This window comes from Marmota flaviventris, chromosome 18 (genome assembly GCF_047511675.1).
Source record: "Marmota flaviventris isolate mMarFla1 chromosome 18, mMarFla1.hap1, whole genome shotgun sequence".
In the NCBI taxonomy this organism is placed as follows: domain Eukaryota; kingdom Metazoa; phylum Chordata; class Mammalia; order Rodentia; family Sciuridae; genus Marmota; species Marmota flaviventris.
The window spans coordinates 16326565-16344361 of NC_092515.1; the positions used below are offsets into that span (position 1 = coordinate 16326565).

Below are 17797 nucleotides of genomic sequence, written 5' to 3' on the forward strand. Positions count from 1 at the left end.
TAGCATTGAAATAGTCTTTATATTTTTCTTTGTATTCCTGTTTTCCTCAACTTCTTAAAAAAAACAATAAGAAATCAATTCTGGGTGAGGTGTATATTACTGTTAATTCCTGCTATTTAAGAGGCTGAGGCAAGGAGGATGGTCAGTTGAAGGCCAGCCTGGGCAACTTATTGAGACTATGTCTCAAAAAAAGGTGGGGGCTAGGGATGTAGCTCAGTGGTTGAGTGCTCGTTTAGCATGTATGAGGCTCTGGTTCCAAAAAGTAAAGAAAATGAACTGCTTTCAAAAATAGTTTTTTCAAGAGTTAAGAGTCTATGTAACACAACTTACAGTGCAGTATTGGAAGCACAGCAATAAAATAGGTCACAGCAATAAAAAAGATGTCCCTAAAACATAAGGTAATATAAACAAATTAAGGAGGGAAAAATGAGGAAAGAACACTGAATACGCCAAGCAGTTTGGGAGAGAATTTTTTTTTTTTGGTCAGGGAGAAGGGAGGTTCAATTTAGACCTTAAATTTATATTTTAAAATAAATTTTATTCAGAAGGTTATAAAAGGAAATTATAAATACATTAGACAAAATACTTTCACAAGGTGTTATATGTTGAACTATGTCCCCCCACCCCCAAAATATAGTGATGTCTTAACCCCTGGTACCTGTGAATGTGATCTCACAATGAAATAGGATTTTTACAAATGTAATCAACTCATGATGGGATCATACATTAGGTGACATACAATATGACTAGTGTCTATGTTAGGGAAAATTCAGAGATACATAGAGAGACTGCAAAAGATGGAGGCAGAGTAGAGATGCACCTGTAAACCACGGGATGTCGAGAGAAAGGCATAAAACACATTTTCCTTCAGAGTTCTTCACATAACCTTTGTAAGTCCTTATAACCCCAACTTTGATTCTGGATGTCCAGGCTTCAAAACTGTGAGAGAATAAATTCCTTTATTTTAAGGTACCAAATTTTTCTTGATTCTTTGTTACAGTACCTGGAAAACTTAATACACAGGGAACCTTCATTCCTGGTTTATTTTCATTACATGTTTTTTAAAAAATAAATGTTCACAAAAGGGCCTTACTTTCTTATCATTTACCCAGTATGAAATTCCCTCATGGCGAATAAGGTCTGAGTGACTAACAAAAGCCTTTCCACATTCCTTACAATCATAAGGTTCTCACCAGTGTGAATTCTCTGATGTCTAGTAAGGTTTGAGCCTTTATTAAAGGCCTTTCCACACTTGTTATATTCACATAGTTTTTCATCTGTATGGATTGTCTGATGTTGAATAAGTTCTGAGCTCTGAATAAAGGCCTTTCCACATTCTTTACATGCATAGAACTTCCCACCAGCATGATTCTGTGATGGTTAGTAAGTGTTGAGGCACTGTTGAAGGCCTCAACACTTTCCTCATTCCTTACACTCGTAAGGTTTCTCACCAGTGTGCATTCTGTGATGCTGAATAAGTCTTAAGTGTTGAGAAAAGGCCTTCCCACACTCTTTACACTCATAAGGTTTCTCACGGGTATGAATTCTCAGATGAGGGAAAAGTTGTGAACTTTTTGTAAAGGCTTTTCCACATACTTTACATTCATAAGGTTTCTCACTAGTGTGAGTTCTCTGATGATCATTAAGATTTGAGCAATAATTAAAGGCTTTTCCATATTCCTTCACTCATAGGCTTTTTCACCAATGTGAATCTTCTGATGTTGAGTAACAAGTGAGCCACGACTGAAGGATTTCCCACACTCCTTACATTCATATATTTTTCTCTGATGTTGAATAAATTCTGAGTTCTGATTAAAAGTCTTCCCACATATCACAGATTCACAGGGCTTCTCTTTGCTAATAGTTTTTTGATGTGGAATAAGAAAAGTCGGATGAATAAATGGAGGCATGTCTTCATGGTAAAGTATTACCTGACTGAAATGTTTTTTTTTTAGAGATAATATTTTGGTCATACTGATTCTAGATCTGAAAGAAAATAAAAACGTACATATATTCATTCTACTCGGAAGTTAAATTTCTTTAAAAAAAAAAGGGAGGGGCTAGGGATGTGGCTCAAGTGGTAGCACATCCACCTAATATGTTTGGGGTTTGATTCTCGGCACCACATAAAAATAAAATAAAGATATTGTGTCCACCTAAAACTAAAAAATAAATATTAAAAAAGGGAGGATTAAATTGAAAATAACACCCAGCAAAGATGCTTATATGGTTCTCAAATATGGCTAAGCAATTTGTAAAACACAGAAAAGCACAAACACTAAGGTCAGATAATAATAGAAGCTGAGGAGGTGATTAGGGAAGCAGATGGCTTCCTCAAATTTTGCTGTGATCAGAATCACCTTCAATACACAATGCTCAGGGCTATCCTCCATACTGTAGTGATTTTAATCACACCTACGCATATATAAACATATGGTCACAAATGCAGAATACCATACTTTGTTTTATAATTTGTAGATAATTTTCAGACCTATATGAAAGGGCTATTAGGATAAATGGGTTGAAATGTACAAATGCAGGTGTGGGGGATCCATAAATGTGAAGAAGTATACTGTTGGCAAATTCACATTGGGAAGACAGTTCGTAACAAGTCTAAGATGCTGAATGAAACTGTCAGGAATAGGAGACAGGCAAATCTCATCTGTAGATAGGACACAATATGAATTGCAGTTTCACTGGAAATAATTTCCCTTAGAATTCAGGCATGTTGACCTTAAAAGAAGGAATGGATCCTTAAGTCATAGCAGTGACTAAAGAGAGTAAGAGAAGATGAAATATACTCTGTGAGGAGCGGAATGCCATGTCAACATATGAGAAGGTGAGCTCCAGTTTTATGTTCTGACAAAATTTTTGAGTCCTCTAGACCAGCATCACCTTTCTTAAATCACTATAGGGATCTCCTAAGTCTCCCCATTAGGTTCTAGTGCTCTAATCCATTCAGCACCTGGAATGATATTTTGTCTAGCCTTGTCTTACCAAAAATCTAAAACTTCTTGGGGTTTTCTCTTTGTCTAGCATACTGCACCCTCTATATCATCACTGGCTGTTAATTGCTGCTTACCCTTTAGGCCTCTGCTCAAGTAGCATCTCTTTAGTGAGGTCATAACTGATCTAAAATTATGTCTTACAGATATTAGGCCTTAGTTCATTCTGCTTTTTCTTTAATAGCACTTATTTTTAAATTATATATATATATATATATATATATATATATATATATATATATATCTGCATAAGGTCCAGTGAAGTCAAGAATGTCAATTATTTTTACCAATGGATATGATACTCAACATTGTATGTTTTGGCAAAATGCCTAAAATATAAGAAGCTGAATAAATAATTTATTGAATTACTGAGGCAATAAATGATTTTTATATGTACTATTCTTGGAAGTTTTAAAAAACCCAAATGATCAGCTCATTATTCATAGTAATTATGTTCTTTAAACTCATCATAAAAAGTGAATTATACAATACTGAACTGTTGCTTTCATCAGTTGAGCATGTATAATCTTGTTTTACATATACTTCTATTTAAAGACACTTTACTTTTTTTAAAGAGAGACAGAGAGAGAGGAGAGAGAGAATTTTTTCATTTTTAATATTTATTTTTTTTTTTAGTTTTTCAGCGGACACAACATCTTTGTTTGTATGTGGTGCTGAGGATCACGCTAGGTGAGCGCGCTACCGCTTGAGCCACATCCCCAGCCCAAAGACACTTTACTTTTGTTGATTACTGCTGAATGCATGACCAACAGTACTATAACTCATGCTGGTCTAGAGTACAATAATTAGAAGAATGGTTCCAAGAAGTAATTACCTAAATTTGGCCAACGACCATCTGGGGAGCTGGAAGAAAAGGGGCATGTATTTGGTTTGAGATAGTGGAACCAGCATTACTTTGATGTCTACAAGCCACTTCATTTGCCCATTTGCCATGACATTCTTCCATAGTAATTGCTATCAATACTGAGTGCTTACTTTATACCATGCTTCTCTAACACAGAAATTTTCTCCTTAAGGCTCATCAACCATCTTTGTTTTCTTAATATTTTTTAGTTGTCAGTGGACCTTCATTTTATTTATTTATATACAGTGCAGAGAATGGAACCCAGTGCTTCACACATGCTAGGCAAATGCTTCTACCTCTTGCATTTAGGAACATTAGATGACACAGCACTATGCTTAAGGGGCATTTTATTTGTTTGTGCAGTACTTGGGTTTGAACCCAGGGCCTTGCACATGCTAACCAGGCTCTTTACCACAGGGTTACACCCCAAGCACTTGGCTGCCACTTTAAACACTGCCACTTTAAACACCAACAGAAAGAAAGTGTGCAAAATGATTATTTTTATAATATGAGAGTTAAAATAAGAAGTCAGAGCAGGGCCTTTTAAAATATCAATTGGAATAAATATGTATTGGAAGACTTAATTTTTTTTGCCACTCTGTATATGACCATGAGAGCTCTGTATTGATTTTGAGTAGTGAATTTGCAATATGGAAACTGTGAATAATGAAGGTTGAACATACTATTTTAATTTAAAAGGGGCATAATTTGTTTAAAAATTGGCAGATTGTATATATAGAGTTTATCATCGCTTACTCATGAATCTATAGTAAAAGTTTAACAAAGGTCAAGAAAAACTCCACTAAGACAAAGGATACTGGAAAAGAGGCAGCAGCAAATAAAACTTGGAAGCTAGAAAGCCAATGGATGAATAATAAGTGACTCCGTACACAATAATCAAATTCTAAGCCTACAATGGATTATTTCCATAATACTGACTCAGGGTGCAGATCTCTATAGATGAAGAATTGAAAGCATCTGCCACTTCACACAATGAGGTGAACAGAAAATACTGAAAGCTAAGGCATGAATTGAAGGATTTTATTAGTTTATTAGAGACTCCAAGATCCCCTCTCCTATTCCACAACAGAAAGATGATTGCCGCAGTCTGGCTGGGCACAATTCAGGAGCCACTTGTCAAAAGAAATGAACTTTATTTTTAGAACACACACACACACACACACCACAGCTCTTCAGGAAAACCCTGAGAGCCCAACAGCCACCACCGGCTTCCCACAAGCCTCTCCACTTCCCCCACTCCTCCTGCTCTTGAGGCCCATTGGCTGGGTTGCGCAGGCAGAGCCAAAAAAGTCCCCCAAAGAGCAGCTCCGGGGTCTGAAAGGGCGGGGAAACAGCCCAATGAGCATCACCACAGAGGAGCCAATCAGTTGGTAGCTAGAAGTTTGCTCCCCGGCTGTGAGCCAATCATCAGCTGGCAGCTGGAAGTTTGCTGGCAGCTGGAATTTGCTGGGGCCCCGGCTGTGGCTCTCAACAGATGATTATACTTCTCTACACTCATAGGAAATCAGAAAATGAAACAAGAGAGAATATGGACTCAGGAACATCATTTTGCCACTCTGTATATGACCATGAGAGCTCCATATAGCTGTGGGCATAGGTTCTGAACTAAAAACAAAGGATTAACATAAATTATACCCACTTGGGTTTTTTGTTTTGTTTTGTTTTTGGTATTGGGGATTTAACCCAGAGGTGCTTTACCACTGAACTACATCCCCAGACCATCTTTTAAAAAATATTTTTATTTGTAGATGGATACAATATTTTATTCATTTATTTTTATGTGGTGCTGAGGATTGAATCCAGGGTCTCACACATGCAAGGCAAGTGATCTACCACTAAGCCACAACCCTAGACTCTCTCCAGGCCTTTTTATTTTTTATTTTGAGACAGTCTCACTAAATTGCTGAAGCTAGCCTCAAACTTGTGATCCTCCTGCCTCACCCTCTTGAGTCACTGGGATTATAGGTGTCAGCTATGGTGCCCAGCCAATTTGCATTATGATAAAGACCAGTAAAGAAAATACCTGGGTTTTGTTCTGGGTTCTTAGCACAGAGCTTCAAAACCCCTTGGAATTACCAGGTAAGAGTGACATTCATTACTTACAAATCCCTTTTGATTATATTTGAGTTTATAAAAATTATGTGATTCATGATAGGTCCACAAATAATTTCAAGGGAGGAATTTGCCAAGAAAGACAAGTCTGTGATTAGATGGTTGGAACTTTCAGCCCTATCCCAACACCTGACCACTAAGAATGATTGGAAATTGAATTCAATCATGTAGCCAGGGAGTTAATCAGTCATAGCTATGTAATGAAACTCCAATAAAAAACTCATGATGAGGCTTGGGAGAATTTCCTAGTTGGTGACCAGGAGGGTGGCATACTTTTATTCCATGAAGATAGAATCTCCTGTGCCTAGGACCCGCCCCTAAGACCTTGGTAGTTATTCTTACTCACCCCCCAGACCTTGCCCTACATATCATTTAGCTGTTCTTCTCTATCTTTATATAAAACAGTAATCATAAGAACAGTGCTGTCACAGGCTGGGGTTGTACCTCAGTGGTACAGCATTTGCCTCATATGTGTGAGGTACTGGGTTTGATTTTTCAACACTACATACAAATAAATGAATAAAATAAAGGTCCATCAACAACTAAAAAAAAAAAAGAAGAAGAAGAGTGCTGTCATGAGTTCTGTGAGTTGGTCTAACAAATTATAGAGGGATTCTGAGGTGCTAATTATATTCTATTCTTGTCTTCAGGGGTGGTTAATACTTGAATTTTTTTAAAGTAAGAAAGGTGGGGCTGGGGTGGTGGCTCAGTGGTAGAGCATTTGCCTAGCATGTATGAGGCACTGGGTTTGATTCTCAGCAATGCATATAAATAAATAAAATAAAGGTCCATGACAACTAAAAAATATTTTAAAAAAAGAAAGGTGCTCTCTACTTTTTTAAATGAAAGAATGAACTATTAAACTCAGGACAAGCTGTTCAAAGAAGTTAATTAGAAAATAGATAAAATGAAAACCAGTACAAGAAAGAAAAATAAAATATACACACATTTACACATATATTTTCTAAGATTCTTCTATTATAGAATTTGAAATACAGCATATCTTAAGAAGAAACAAAATTTTAAATATAAAAAGATAACTGTTTTGGAAATAAAGAAAGGTATTTACTCTCATGGATTGGGGAGAAAGTATAGGAGAAAAAAAGCATGAGAGCTCACATAGCAGAGGGGAGCTTTTACCCTCTGAGGGGAGCTTCCTGATAAAATCTCTAGAGGGAATGTCTCTTCCTGGCCCTATTCCTGTCTTATCATCTCTCACCTGAACACAGGCCTCTGGTCAGCTTTCTGTCAATCATCCAGGACTCTTTTCCTTGTTCCAATAAGGAGATCACAGCTGGCTTAGAATTGGAAAGTGCTGCTCACAAGAAAAGATATGGGACATGGTTATCCTGTGGATGTCCCAGGAATCAGATCCAGTCCCTTGGTGATCAAGGAAGAGATGTCACTACAGGAAGGACCAGAGGAAGATGGAGAAGATGAAGCTTCAGCCACAGCCCATTGGAGCTGCCCATTTTCAATTCTTCCATTCCATTCCAACTCAAACCATTCCTTGGGGAACAGAGAGCATAAATTCAGCTGGTTACCTGAAGTGAACTATTCATTTGCCCAAGGATGGATTATGAATTTGGGTGGGTAGTTATTCTCACCCACTGAAACCAGGTTTCTGAAATTCTCCAACATCACTTCTTTTTTTTTAAGAGAGGAGAGAGAGAGAGAGAGAGAGAGAGAGAGAGAGAGAGAGAGAGAGAATATTTTTAAATATTTTTCAGTTTTTCGGTGGACACAACATCTTTATTTTATGTGGTGCAGAGGATCGAATCCAGCGCCCTGTGCATGCCAGGCAAGCGCGTTACCCCTTGAGCCACATCCCCAGCCCCTCCAACATCACTTCTTTATCTAAGTTCATCTGAATAGAGTCCAGGCATTCCCATTCCTCCTGACAGAAGTAAGTCTATGGACACATCTGTGAACATCATTGACCCCTGAAACAATAAACAAACTACTCAAGAGAAATGGTAGCAGTGGAGGTAGTAAAAGGCTCTGCAGGAAGAGATAGAGCAATGGAAGAGGCTGGAATCTTATCTCCTAGAAATGGACAACCATGGCGGACTTTCCCAATGATATGAATTAAAAAGCAACCAGCTCAGTGAGTAAGTTCCTTCCCTTCTTTCCTTTTTCTTTAAGTTCCAAGAGGGAAAATGTGATGGACTTTCAAAAACAGTACATGTTAGAGTAAAATTTCAGGATATCGGGGGAAAACAGAACTTTCTAAAAAGCTTCCAGGAAGAAAACATGGATCACAAAAACTTTTCAGGGATCAGAATGGCAATGGAATTCTCAAGAGCACTGTTTGAAATTAGAAGAGAACAAAGCAATTCTTTCACTACTATTAGAAAGAAAAACAAATTCTGGCTCAGAAATCTATAACCAGTCAAGTCACTAAGCCAATGTGAAGATTAAATCAAAACAATTCTAGAACTGCAGGGAATGATGATATTATCTCTGATATAACTCTTAGGAAACTAGTGGTCTGTGCTCCATCAAAACTAGGAAGTACACAGGAAAAAGAAATGGTATTATATTTAGAATCAGGAAAACTAACAATGAGAACCATGTATGAATTCCCAATATAATTGTAAAAGGCAAGTTCCTGGTAGCAGCCCTGGAAAATAACATCCAGGAAGAGAAGGAAAGCAGACTCTTAAGAGAAGGAGGTCTCCAGTGGAAAATATGTTTGGTCATGTGGAAAATATTTACAGATAACTGACAACAATGCTAGAGGGTTTGGAAAAAAATAGTGACAGGTACATGGGCTCAGGAAAATGAAAAAACAAGGCAATGTATGCTAAGAAAAATTAAAATTAAACTAGAAAGAATCTAAGGTCTTAGTAGCTTATGACTTGGCTTAGATTAACAATAGTTGCAAGGTCCTAATCACATGGATAGTGATGATTTAAAAAGAAACAATGATATAACTCTATTGCAGGGACAGGAAATAAGGACTGTTGAATAGGAAAATCTGGCAGGAGGCCACTAGAAAAATAACACAAAAATATAGGAAAAATACCAAGAGAAACAGCAAGAGTTGAGGGTAGCCACAAGGAGAATGGGTACTGGGACAATGCCCATTTTCCTGTCTTTTAACATTTCTTGAAACTTTAAAAAGTACAATTAGTTAAATATGAAGTTAAAATATCACTATCTTAGCCAATAGCATAAATTAAATTTCTTGAAAACTGTAGTTCTTTTATGACTGCTATAAGAATTGTTCCTTAATAATATAAATTATTTAACTTTATAATTTTATAGTGGCAGAAATTTTCACAATATAAATAAATAAACAAATCTTTCATTCCAGACATTTTGTTAGGCAAAATCCTTAAGATCCTATTCAAATGTACACCCCTCTCCCTATACCTCATACTATTCATATCTACCATTTTGCAGTTTCTTAGTTGCGTCCTTTATAATAAAACTGTATTCAAAAGTAAAATCATGCATTGCTTAGTAACAAGGATACATTCTGAGAAATGTGTCATTGGTGATTTCAGTATTGAGCTAACATCATAGAGTATATTTGCATAAACCTAGATGGGATAGCCACTGCAAACCTAGGATATATGGTGTAGTCTATTACTCCTAGGCTATAGACCTGAATAGCATGTTACTTTCCTGAATATTGTAGGCAATTTTAACATAGTGATAAACATTTTTGAATCTAAACAGAAAAAGGTATAATAAAAATAATGGGCAATAAGACTTTTCAGCTCCATTTAATTTTATGTAATAACCCATTGGACATGTGGTTTATCATTGACCAAAATGTTCTGAGTTGTTATGGTGAATTATTTGAACCTAAGGAAGGGTTATGGGAACCCCTCAGTTTGTGTGGTTGGCTGCAAAGAAGTACAGTGCCTTAGAGACACCCAAAGTCGGGGCAATTCTGTGAGACTAAGTTCCTTAATCTCTGGTTTTGTATTAACTCCAGGTAGTTAGCCTAAGAATTGAGGGCCGGGGTTGTGGCTCAGTGGTAGAGCACTCACCCAGCACATGTGGGGCACTGGGTTTGATCCTCAGCACCACATAAAAATAAAATAAAGGTATTGTGTTCAACTACAACTAAAACAAAATATTTTTTAAAAAAGAATTGACCTGAATTGTAATACACCAGCTGGTGTCAAGAATTTATTGTTGTTTGGAAAAGATCAGACATTCCCATACCATAGGAGCAATGAGGGTATTGTTGCTTCACTTTAGGCCAAATAAGGGGACCTTAAAGTTTCCAAAGTAGAATGGTGAGATCTTGGGGGAGAATTTCTGCTGGGTCCTCTGGAGTTTATATATCATAAAGATTGATACCTATTCTTCTTGGACCTGATACAGACCAAATGAAGGAACAAGGTAACCTCCACAAAGGAGGGGATCACAAACTACCAAGGTCCATGCCAAGTATTCCAAGTAGCTACTTCAAGGAGACACGCTGCTACATCACAGGAAATGAAATTAGAGATTCCCAATAGGGATTTCTCAAAGAAATTCATAAAAGTACCCCCCACACACAAAAAAAGAGTCAGTATTGAATACCCACCAAAACAAGAGAAAACAACACAAAACAAGTCTTTCAAGAAAGTCTTTTCTGTCTCCTTATCTCTTCTTGCCCATCCCTTTTCTCGTCTCAAAGGATTCAAAGACTGCCTATTGGGCAGGAGAAAGAGAAAATCAGGATTAGGAAATGAAGAAGGTTAATATGTCCCCCTTTACACACTCCAAGCATCAAGTTGTATGCAAGAGGCTTTGTATCAAATTTAAAGATTATTAAGCTGAACCAGTGGTTGTAATTAATCAAATGAGACTGTTCTTATGACTGAAAACTATCAAAGAATACCAAAGAATGATCAAAATGATTATATAACTACTTATGTTTTCATCTAGGAAAACAGTTTAAAAAAACTAGCCCATAGGGAGAGTTGAGAGTAGAAATGATGAGGGGGGAAATGCTTCATATGGAGTCCTTTTTTCCTGGTTTTTTTTTTTTTTTTTTGCCCCTGTACTGGGGATTGAACCTGGGGTGCTCTGCCACTGAACTACATTCCCAGCCCTTTCTAAGTTGTATTTTGAGAAAGGGTTCTACTAAATTGCTTAGGCTGGCCTCAAACTTATGATCCTCCTTCCTCAGTCTCTCAAGTATTATAAGTGTGCACCACCAAACCCAGTAAATCCTTCTTATTTCAAAGTCCTGGTTATGAACACTTTTGGTTTCTAGGTATAGGTATATTATTTGCAAAAATGATAATCTCACATCTTCTTTACTAATATGTAACCAAAATTTTCTCTTGTCTAAATGCTTTGGTTAATACCTCTAAACAACGTTAAATAATATCTGTAAAGGTATATATTCTTTTTTTCCCTTTCTTATTTTACTGGGAATGTTTCAAATATTCCCTGATTAAATATTAGGTGAGTTCACAAAAACAGAATTCATTTTATTCCTTTTACATTTCATTTTTTATTATGGTACATTATTTCCCTAATGCATTCCCATTTCTATTAGGCAATAATTTTCACTGCAGAAATGGTTAAGTATAGGGCTGGCAATGTGGCTCAGTGGTAGAATACATGTTTAGCATATACAAGGCCCTAGTTTGGTCCCTAGTAACTATAAAAATTAATTTTTAAAAAAAGTTTTTGGGGCTGGGATTGTGGCTCAGCAGTAGAGCACTTGCCTAGCACGTGTGCAAGGCCCTGAGTTTGATCCTCAGCATCACATTCAAATAAATAAATAAAATAAAGATTTTAAAAAAATTTTAAAGGTGAGGGTAATTATAGGCTGGTAGGAGAGGAAACAGATACTTAAGCTGAATAGATTTGGGAAGACTTATTCTTACCCTGGTTTTCTTTGCATCTATGCCAAATATACTTGTTGAGAGCCACAGCCGGAGGGGCCCCAGCAAACTTCCAGCTGCCAGCAAACTTCCAGCTGCCAGCTGATGATTGGCTCACAGCGGCCCCAGCAACTTCTAGCTGCCAACTGATTGGCTCCTCTGCGGTGATGCTCATTGGGCTGTTTCCCTGCCCTTTCAGACCACGGAGCTGCTCATTGGGGACTTTTTTGGCTCCGCCCACGCAACCCAGCCAATCGGCCTCAAGAGCAGGAGGCTTGTGGTTGAGAGAGAGGCTTGTGGGAAGCCGGTGGTGGCAGTTGGGGCTCTGAGGGTTTTTCCTGAGGAGCTGTTTTGTTTGGCGTGTGTGGTTCTAAAAATAAAGTTAGTTTCTTTTGACAAGTGGCTCCTGATTGTGCCCAGCCAGACTGCGGCATTTGGTGGCTCGCACGGGGAACGAACCCGCGACCTTGGCGTTATCAGCACCAACGATTCGCTTGGTCATAAGCCAGTTGTTTTATTAATGGCATTGCTTGTTCTGTATTCCCAAAAACTCTGGTAGCTATTTGAATAAGCCTATCTACAAATTCAGCGTAAGATTCATTAGCTCCTTGTATTACCTTAGATAATTGAACTTGTAAACCTCCATGTCCTTGTAAAGTCTTCCATGCCTTAACTGCATCTACAGCAATTTGTGCGTATACACCAGGATCATATGCAAATTGTTGCTGCTGATCCTCATAAGGTCCCTTTCCTAACAACATATCTAGATTTCTCTGAGGATAACCAGCTGCTGCATTTCGCCTACATATTAAAATAATTCTGTTGAAGATAAGGTACATTGTTAAGAAAATTGTTTTCTTGCATTGTGAACTCACTTGTATGCATTGTGAACTATCTGTTGGTGCAGCGACTTGTGGTAGTGTTGGGGTATTTATGCTGATGGTGTCATCGGTGGTACAATTTTTCCAAAAGGAGCCATCACTGAACTGCTTGCAGAACTTGCCTGGTGTTGAGAGCCACACCCGAAGGGGCCCCAGCAAACTTCCAGCTGCCAGCAAACTTCCAGCTGCCGGCTGATGATTGGCTCACAGCGGCCCCAGCAACATCTAGCTGATTGGCTCCTCGGCCCCAGCAACATCTAGCTGATTGGCTCCTCTGCGGTGATGCTCATTGGACTGTTTCCCTGCCCTTTCAGACCACGGAGCTGCTCATTGGGGGACTTTTTTGGCTCCGCCCACGTGACCCAGCCAATCGGCCTCAAGAGCAGGAGGATTGTGGGAGGTGGAGAGAAGCTTGTGGTGGGAGAGAGAGGCTTGTGGAAAGCCGGTGGTGGCAGTTGAGGCTCTGAGGGTTTTTCCTGAGAGGCTGTTTTGTTTGGCGTGTGTGGTTCTAAAAATAAAGTTAGTTTCTTTTGACAAGTGGCTCCTGATTGTGCCCAGCCAGACTGCGGCAGCCTGGACTATGTATCACTTGTATGCATTGTGAACTCACCTGTATGCATTGTGAACTATCTGTTGGTGCAGCGACTTGTGGTAGTGTTGGGGTATTTTTACTGATGATGTCATCGGTGGTACAATTTTTCCAAAAGGAGCCATCACTGAACTGCTTGCAGAACTTGCCTGGACTATGTATCACTTGTATGCATTGTGAACTCACCTGTATGCATTGTGAACTATCTGTTGGTGCAGCGACTTGTGGTAGTGTTGGGGTATTTTTACTGATGATGTCATAGGTGGTACAATTTTTCCAAAAGGAGCCGTCAATTGGCTTGGTGTATCTTCCTCCCTTCTGCTTGTCATGGTTGTTCAGCTAAAATTTGGGGGCGAACAGAGGTGAGGCAAAGAACCTCCCCCCCACCAGCTGATACAAAGACCTATCCACAGGTGTGGCTGTATTCTGGACCGGTAGTCAGTGACGGGTAAGATCCAATTGCAATGGTACCAACCTAAGACAGGAGGCTGACGCCTTGAGGTCAGCTCATCCGATAACGGGTAAGGACCATATGTACTATTGGACAACCTAAGGCAGGCACGGTCCCTAAGCCACATGCTTGTTGTTTAAACAGAGAGGGGGAGATGTTGAGAGCCACAGCCGAAGGGGCCCCAGCAAACTTCCAGCTGCCAGCAAACTTCCAGCTGCCAGCTGATGATTGGCTCACAGCGGCCCCAGCAACTTCTAGCTGCCAACTGATTGGCTCCTCTGCGGTGATGCTCATTGGGCTGTTTCCCTGCCCTTTCAGACCACGGAGCTGCTCATTGGGGACTTTTTTGGCTCCGCCCACGTGACCCAGCCAATCGGCCTCAAGAGCAGGAGGCTTGTGGTTGAGAGAGAGGCTTGTGGGAAGCCGGTGGTGGCAGTTGGGGCTCTGAGGGTTTTTCCTGAGGAGCTGTTTTGTTTGGCGTGTGTGGTTCTAAAAATAGTTAGTTTCTTTTGACAAGTGGCTCCTGATTGTGCCCAGCCAGACTGCGGCATATACTTATTTTAAAAATTGAGTAGATCCACTCAGTGTCCAAAATTGATACTTTGGGAAAACACTGTCCCTATTCTGAGTTTTCTACCCTTGTACCTTTTAATTTTCAGATTAGAGAATCATATGGTGAACGGATAGCCTTAGGATGTAGTAAGTTCTCCAAGACTATAAGTATTAAAAGTATTTAATACTTTCAGTATTAGAAATATTTTTACTATCACTTGATAAAAGACATTAGTTGCCTTTCATTCCAACCCTACTTGAGATGAGGTAAGGTTCTTTTGTTCACTTTTTTATTTTTATTTTTTGGTACAGTGATTGAACCCAGGGGTGCTTTACCACTAAGCCCTTTTTATTTTTTATTTTGAGTTGGAGTCCTAGGGCGTTGGCTGCTTTGAACTTGCAATCCTCCTGCCTCAGCCTCCTGAGCCACTGGGATTACAGGCATATGACACTGCACCTAGATTAGTACCATCTTTGAATTGTCAACTCTTAAAACCAAGAAGAGATCAAGAGACAAAAAGAGAAGAATGAGATCTAACCTATGTTTCACTAGAACCTGATAAAGAAAAGAAAGGATAGAAAATGAAGGGGGGGGGCAATCTCTGAAGAGACAGTGACTGGGAATTTTTCTGTACTAATAATAGATACCCATCCACAAATTTAAAAATGCCTACAAATTCCAAGCAGATACATAAAAAAAGAATGCACTTAGATATATTACACTAAATTACAGAAAACAAAAAACAGAGAGAAAATCCTTAAAAACAGCCAGAGGAAGAAAAGACAGATTACCTTTTAAGAGGAGCTCAGGTAATCAAGATTAGCACAAGGATGTATAAATAGACCAATGGAATAGAATAATGAGCTCATAATACACCCATATACATATGGACACAAGATAATCTTTGCAGACCAGTGAGAACACAATGGATTTTCCTAAATATGGTACTGAGAAAATTATTAATTAAAGGGGAAAAAAATCTGACCCCATCCTTACAGCATATACAAAAGTCAGTTAAAAATGGATTGAACATCTAAATGGTAAAGCAAAACTTACAGCTTTTAGGATAAATATAGGAGAATATTTATATGAACCTGGGACAGGGAAGGAGTTCTTAAACAAGATACAAAAAGCATTAACCTTAAAGGAAAAAAATTGGTAAACTCAACTTTTTTAAAATTAGAAATTCTGTTCATAAAACCACGTTAAAGTGACAGAACAATCCAAATAGTATGGACATATAATACAATAAATGCTTACAATAAATAAGTTAGTCTAAGAGAAAAAAATGTAGAAAATTTGAAGAAACATATCACAAAACAAACCCTAATATAAACATATGGAATGGTGAGCAACCTCATTATTAACTATGGAAATACAAATTTAAACTTGCATGTGTATGTATAAATATCTAAAAGTCTGATACAATTGAATTAATGCAAAGTAGAAACCTCAGTTCTTTCATACAAAGAAACGTCTGTGAAAAATGATATTCCAAGACCACTACACTCTGTAGTGAAAATGTACACTATAAAATGTAAATGAGGGCTGGGGATGTACCTCAGTGGTACACTGCTTGCCTTATGCACAGGAGGACTTGGATTCAACCCCCAGTACTGAAAAAAAAATGAATGAAATATAATTTGACATTGGCAAAAACAACACATTTAAATATTAATACTAGTTAAGTGATCAAATTTTTTTCTTGTAATTCTGTGTTTTTGAAGTCTCTAAAATAATCATGCTTTTTATTTTATTAGTACCAGGGATTGAATGCAGTGATGCTTAACTACTGAGCTACATGACCAGCACTTTTTATTTTTTGAGATAGGTTCTCCCTAATTTACTCATGGCCTTGCTAAGTTGCTGAGGCTAGCTTTGAAATCATGATCCTCCTGCCTCAGCATCCCAGGCCGCTGGGATGACAGGCCTGTGCCACCATGCCCAGCTTATGCTTTTATTTTAAAATAATAAATATTATACTTATAAGAAGAATTCAGCAAGCAGAAGTGAATATTAGGTATATCGAGAGTATTTGGCTTTTGTTTTTTCTTTTGGTACCATGGTTTGATCCCAGGGGTGCTTAACCACTGAACTACATCCCTAGCCTTTGTTTAAAATTTTTAATTTAGAGACAGGGTCTCACTGAGTTGCTAAATGCCTTGCTAAATTGCTGAGGCAGGCTTTGAACTCGCCATCCTCCTGCCGCATGCAGCCCCCTAAGAGGCTGAGATTACAGGTGTGCCCACCCCGCTAAGCCTCTAATACCAGGCATACCCATCCTTTTTCTCCAATGGGGACATTATAAGGATCTCTATTCAAATGATATATCTTTTTATTTTTGTTTTTGAGGTACTGTGATTGAATGGGGGGGTGCTTTACCATTCACCTACACCCCCAGCTCTTTTTATTTATTCATTTAAATTTTGAGACAGGGTCTGGCTAAGTTGTTGAGGTGCACCTCGAACTTGCCATCCAAGTCACTGGGATTATAGGTGTCATTTTTTCCCCTAAATATTTATTTTTAAATTGTAGTTGGACACAATACCTTTATTTTATTTATTTTTATGTGGTGCTGAGGATCAAACCCAGGACCTCGCTTTTGCTAGGCTCTGCCACTGAGCCACAACCCCAGCCCCCATGGAAACATTTTTATTAAACAAGAATTTTCAGAGAAAGGAAACTATAAAAGAAACCCTACTATACCCTGGATATTACTTGTCGAAATTCATCATGCATTCTTTCCTTTTCTTCTTGGGTGACTCACCTGGAGAAAGGTAGAAATGGTAGAAGAAAAGTAACTCTAAGACAGCAGGTTTTTCCTAGTACCCTAGTTAGTTAGATTAGAGGTCATTATCAGCCCCAAACTCGTTACCCACCACACACAGGGTATGGCGATCAAAGGAAAATGGGGCATCCTATGCAAGTTCACTGCTGTCCTGGGTTAGAACCTAACGTCAGAAAGGTTTCCTGGGGCTAGAGTTCTGGAGTCACAGTCCTAAAGGAGACAGGAGCCCCATACTAATACACAGTGTCTCATCCATTAAGGGACGGTCATACTAAAGCCATAGCTTCACAATGACCTGCCATCTCATGTCCATACATAAAGCCGCAGTGTCATAATGTATCCAGACAATCCCACAAACTCCTGTGTCCAGTGCGCTCTGCCCGTACAGCCCCAAGGCTCCAGCTCCTGACCCAGCGGACCTGAGGCGCTTGTCCCGCCGGATCTAAGGGTCCCGCCAGGCTGGACGAAACACTCGGGTTTGCGGGGAGAGCGAGGCCACCAGGCCTTCTGGGAAATGTAGTCCAGAGCAGGTGTCCACGTCGATTCCTCTCAGGGCCCAGCGTGGGCCCACCCGAAATGACTGCGCCGGCAACTCCCCCAATCCAGAGCAGTTTCACCGCTGGTACTTCGCCACAGCGTGGCGCGCTGCACTACCCCTTCCCAGCGGACCTGGCTAACCCCTCCTGGGC

The 17797-nt window shown here is 39.1% G+C and overlaps 2 protein-coding genes across 2 annotated transcripts in view; one reads left to right on the forward strand and one right to left on the reverse strand.

Moving 5' to 3' along the window:
• Positions 1-933: 933 nt before the first annotated feature.
• Znf829 (zinc finger protein 829) lies at positions 934-17502 on the reverse strand. The gene is given in 13 exon segments (XM_071604187.1): positions 934-939; positions 1094-1188; positions 1191-1370; positions 1373-1409; positions 1411-1685; positions 1688-1986; positions 6088-6091; positions 7223-7318; positions 7611-7657; positions 7863-7909; positions 7911-7946; positions 17027-17073; positions 17189-17502. Coding segments are annotated over 13 exon segments (1218 nt in total). The 5' UTR covers positions 17238-17502.
• Znf568 (zinc finger protein 568) overlaps positions 8096-17797 on the forward strand; it is an 80078-nt gene continuing 70376 nt past the window's right edge. Inside the window, exon 1 of the mRNA XM_071605000.1 lies at positions 8096-8114. The gene's annotated coding sequence lies outside the window, so the exon portion shown is untranslated. The remainder of the gene's footprint in view (positions 8115-17797) is intronic.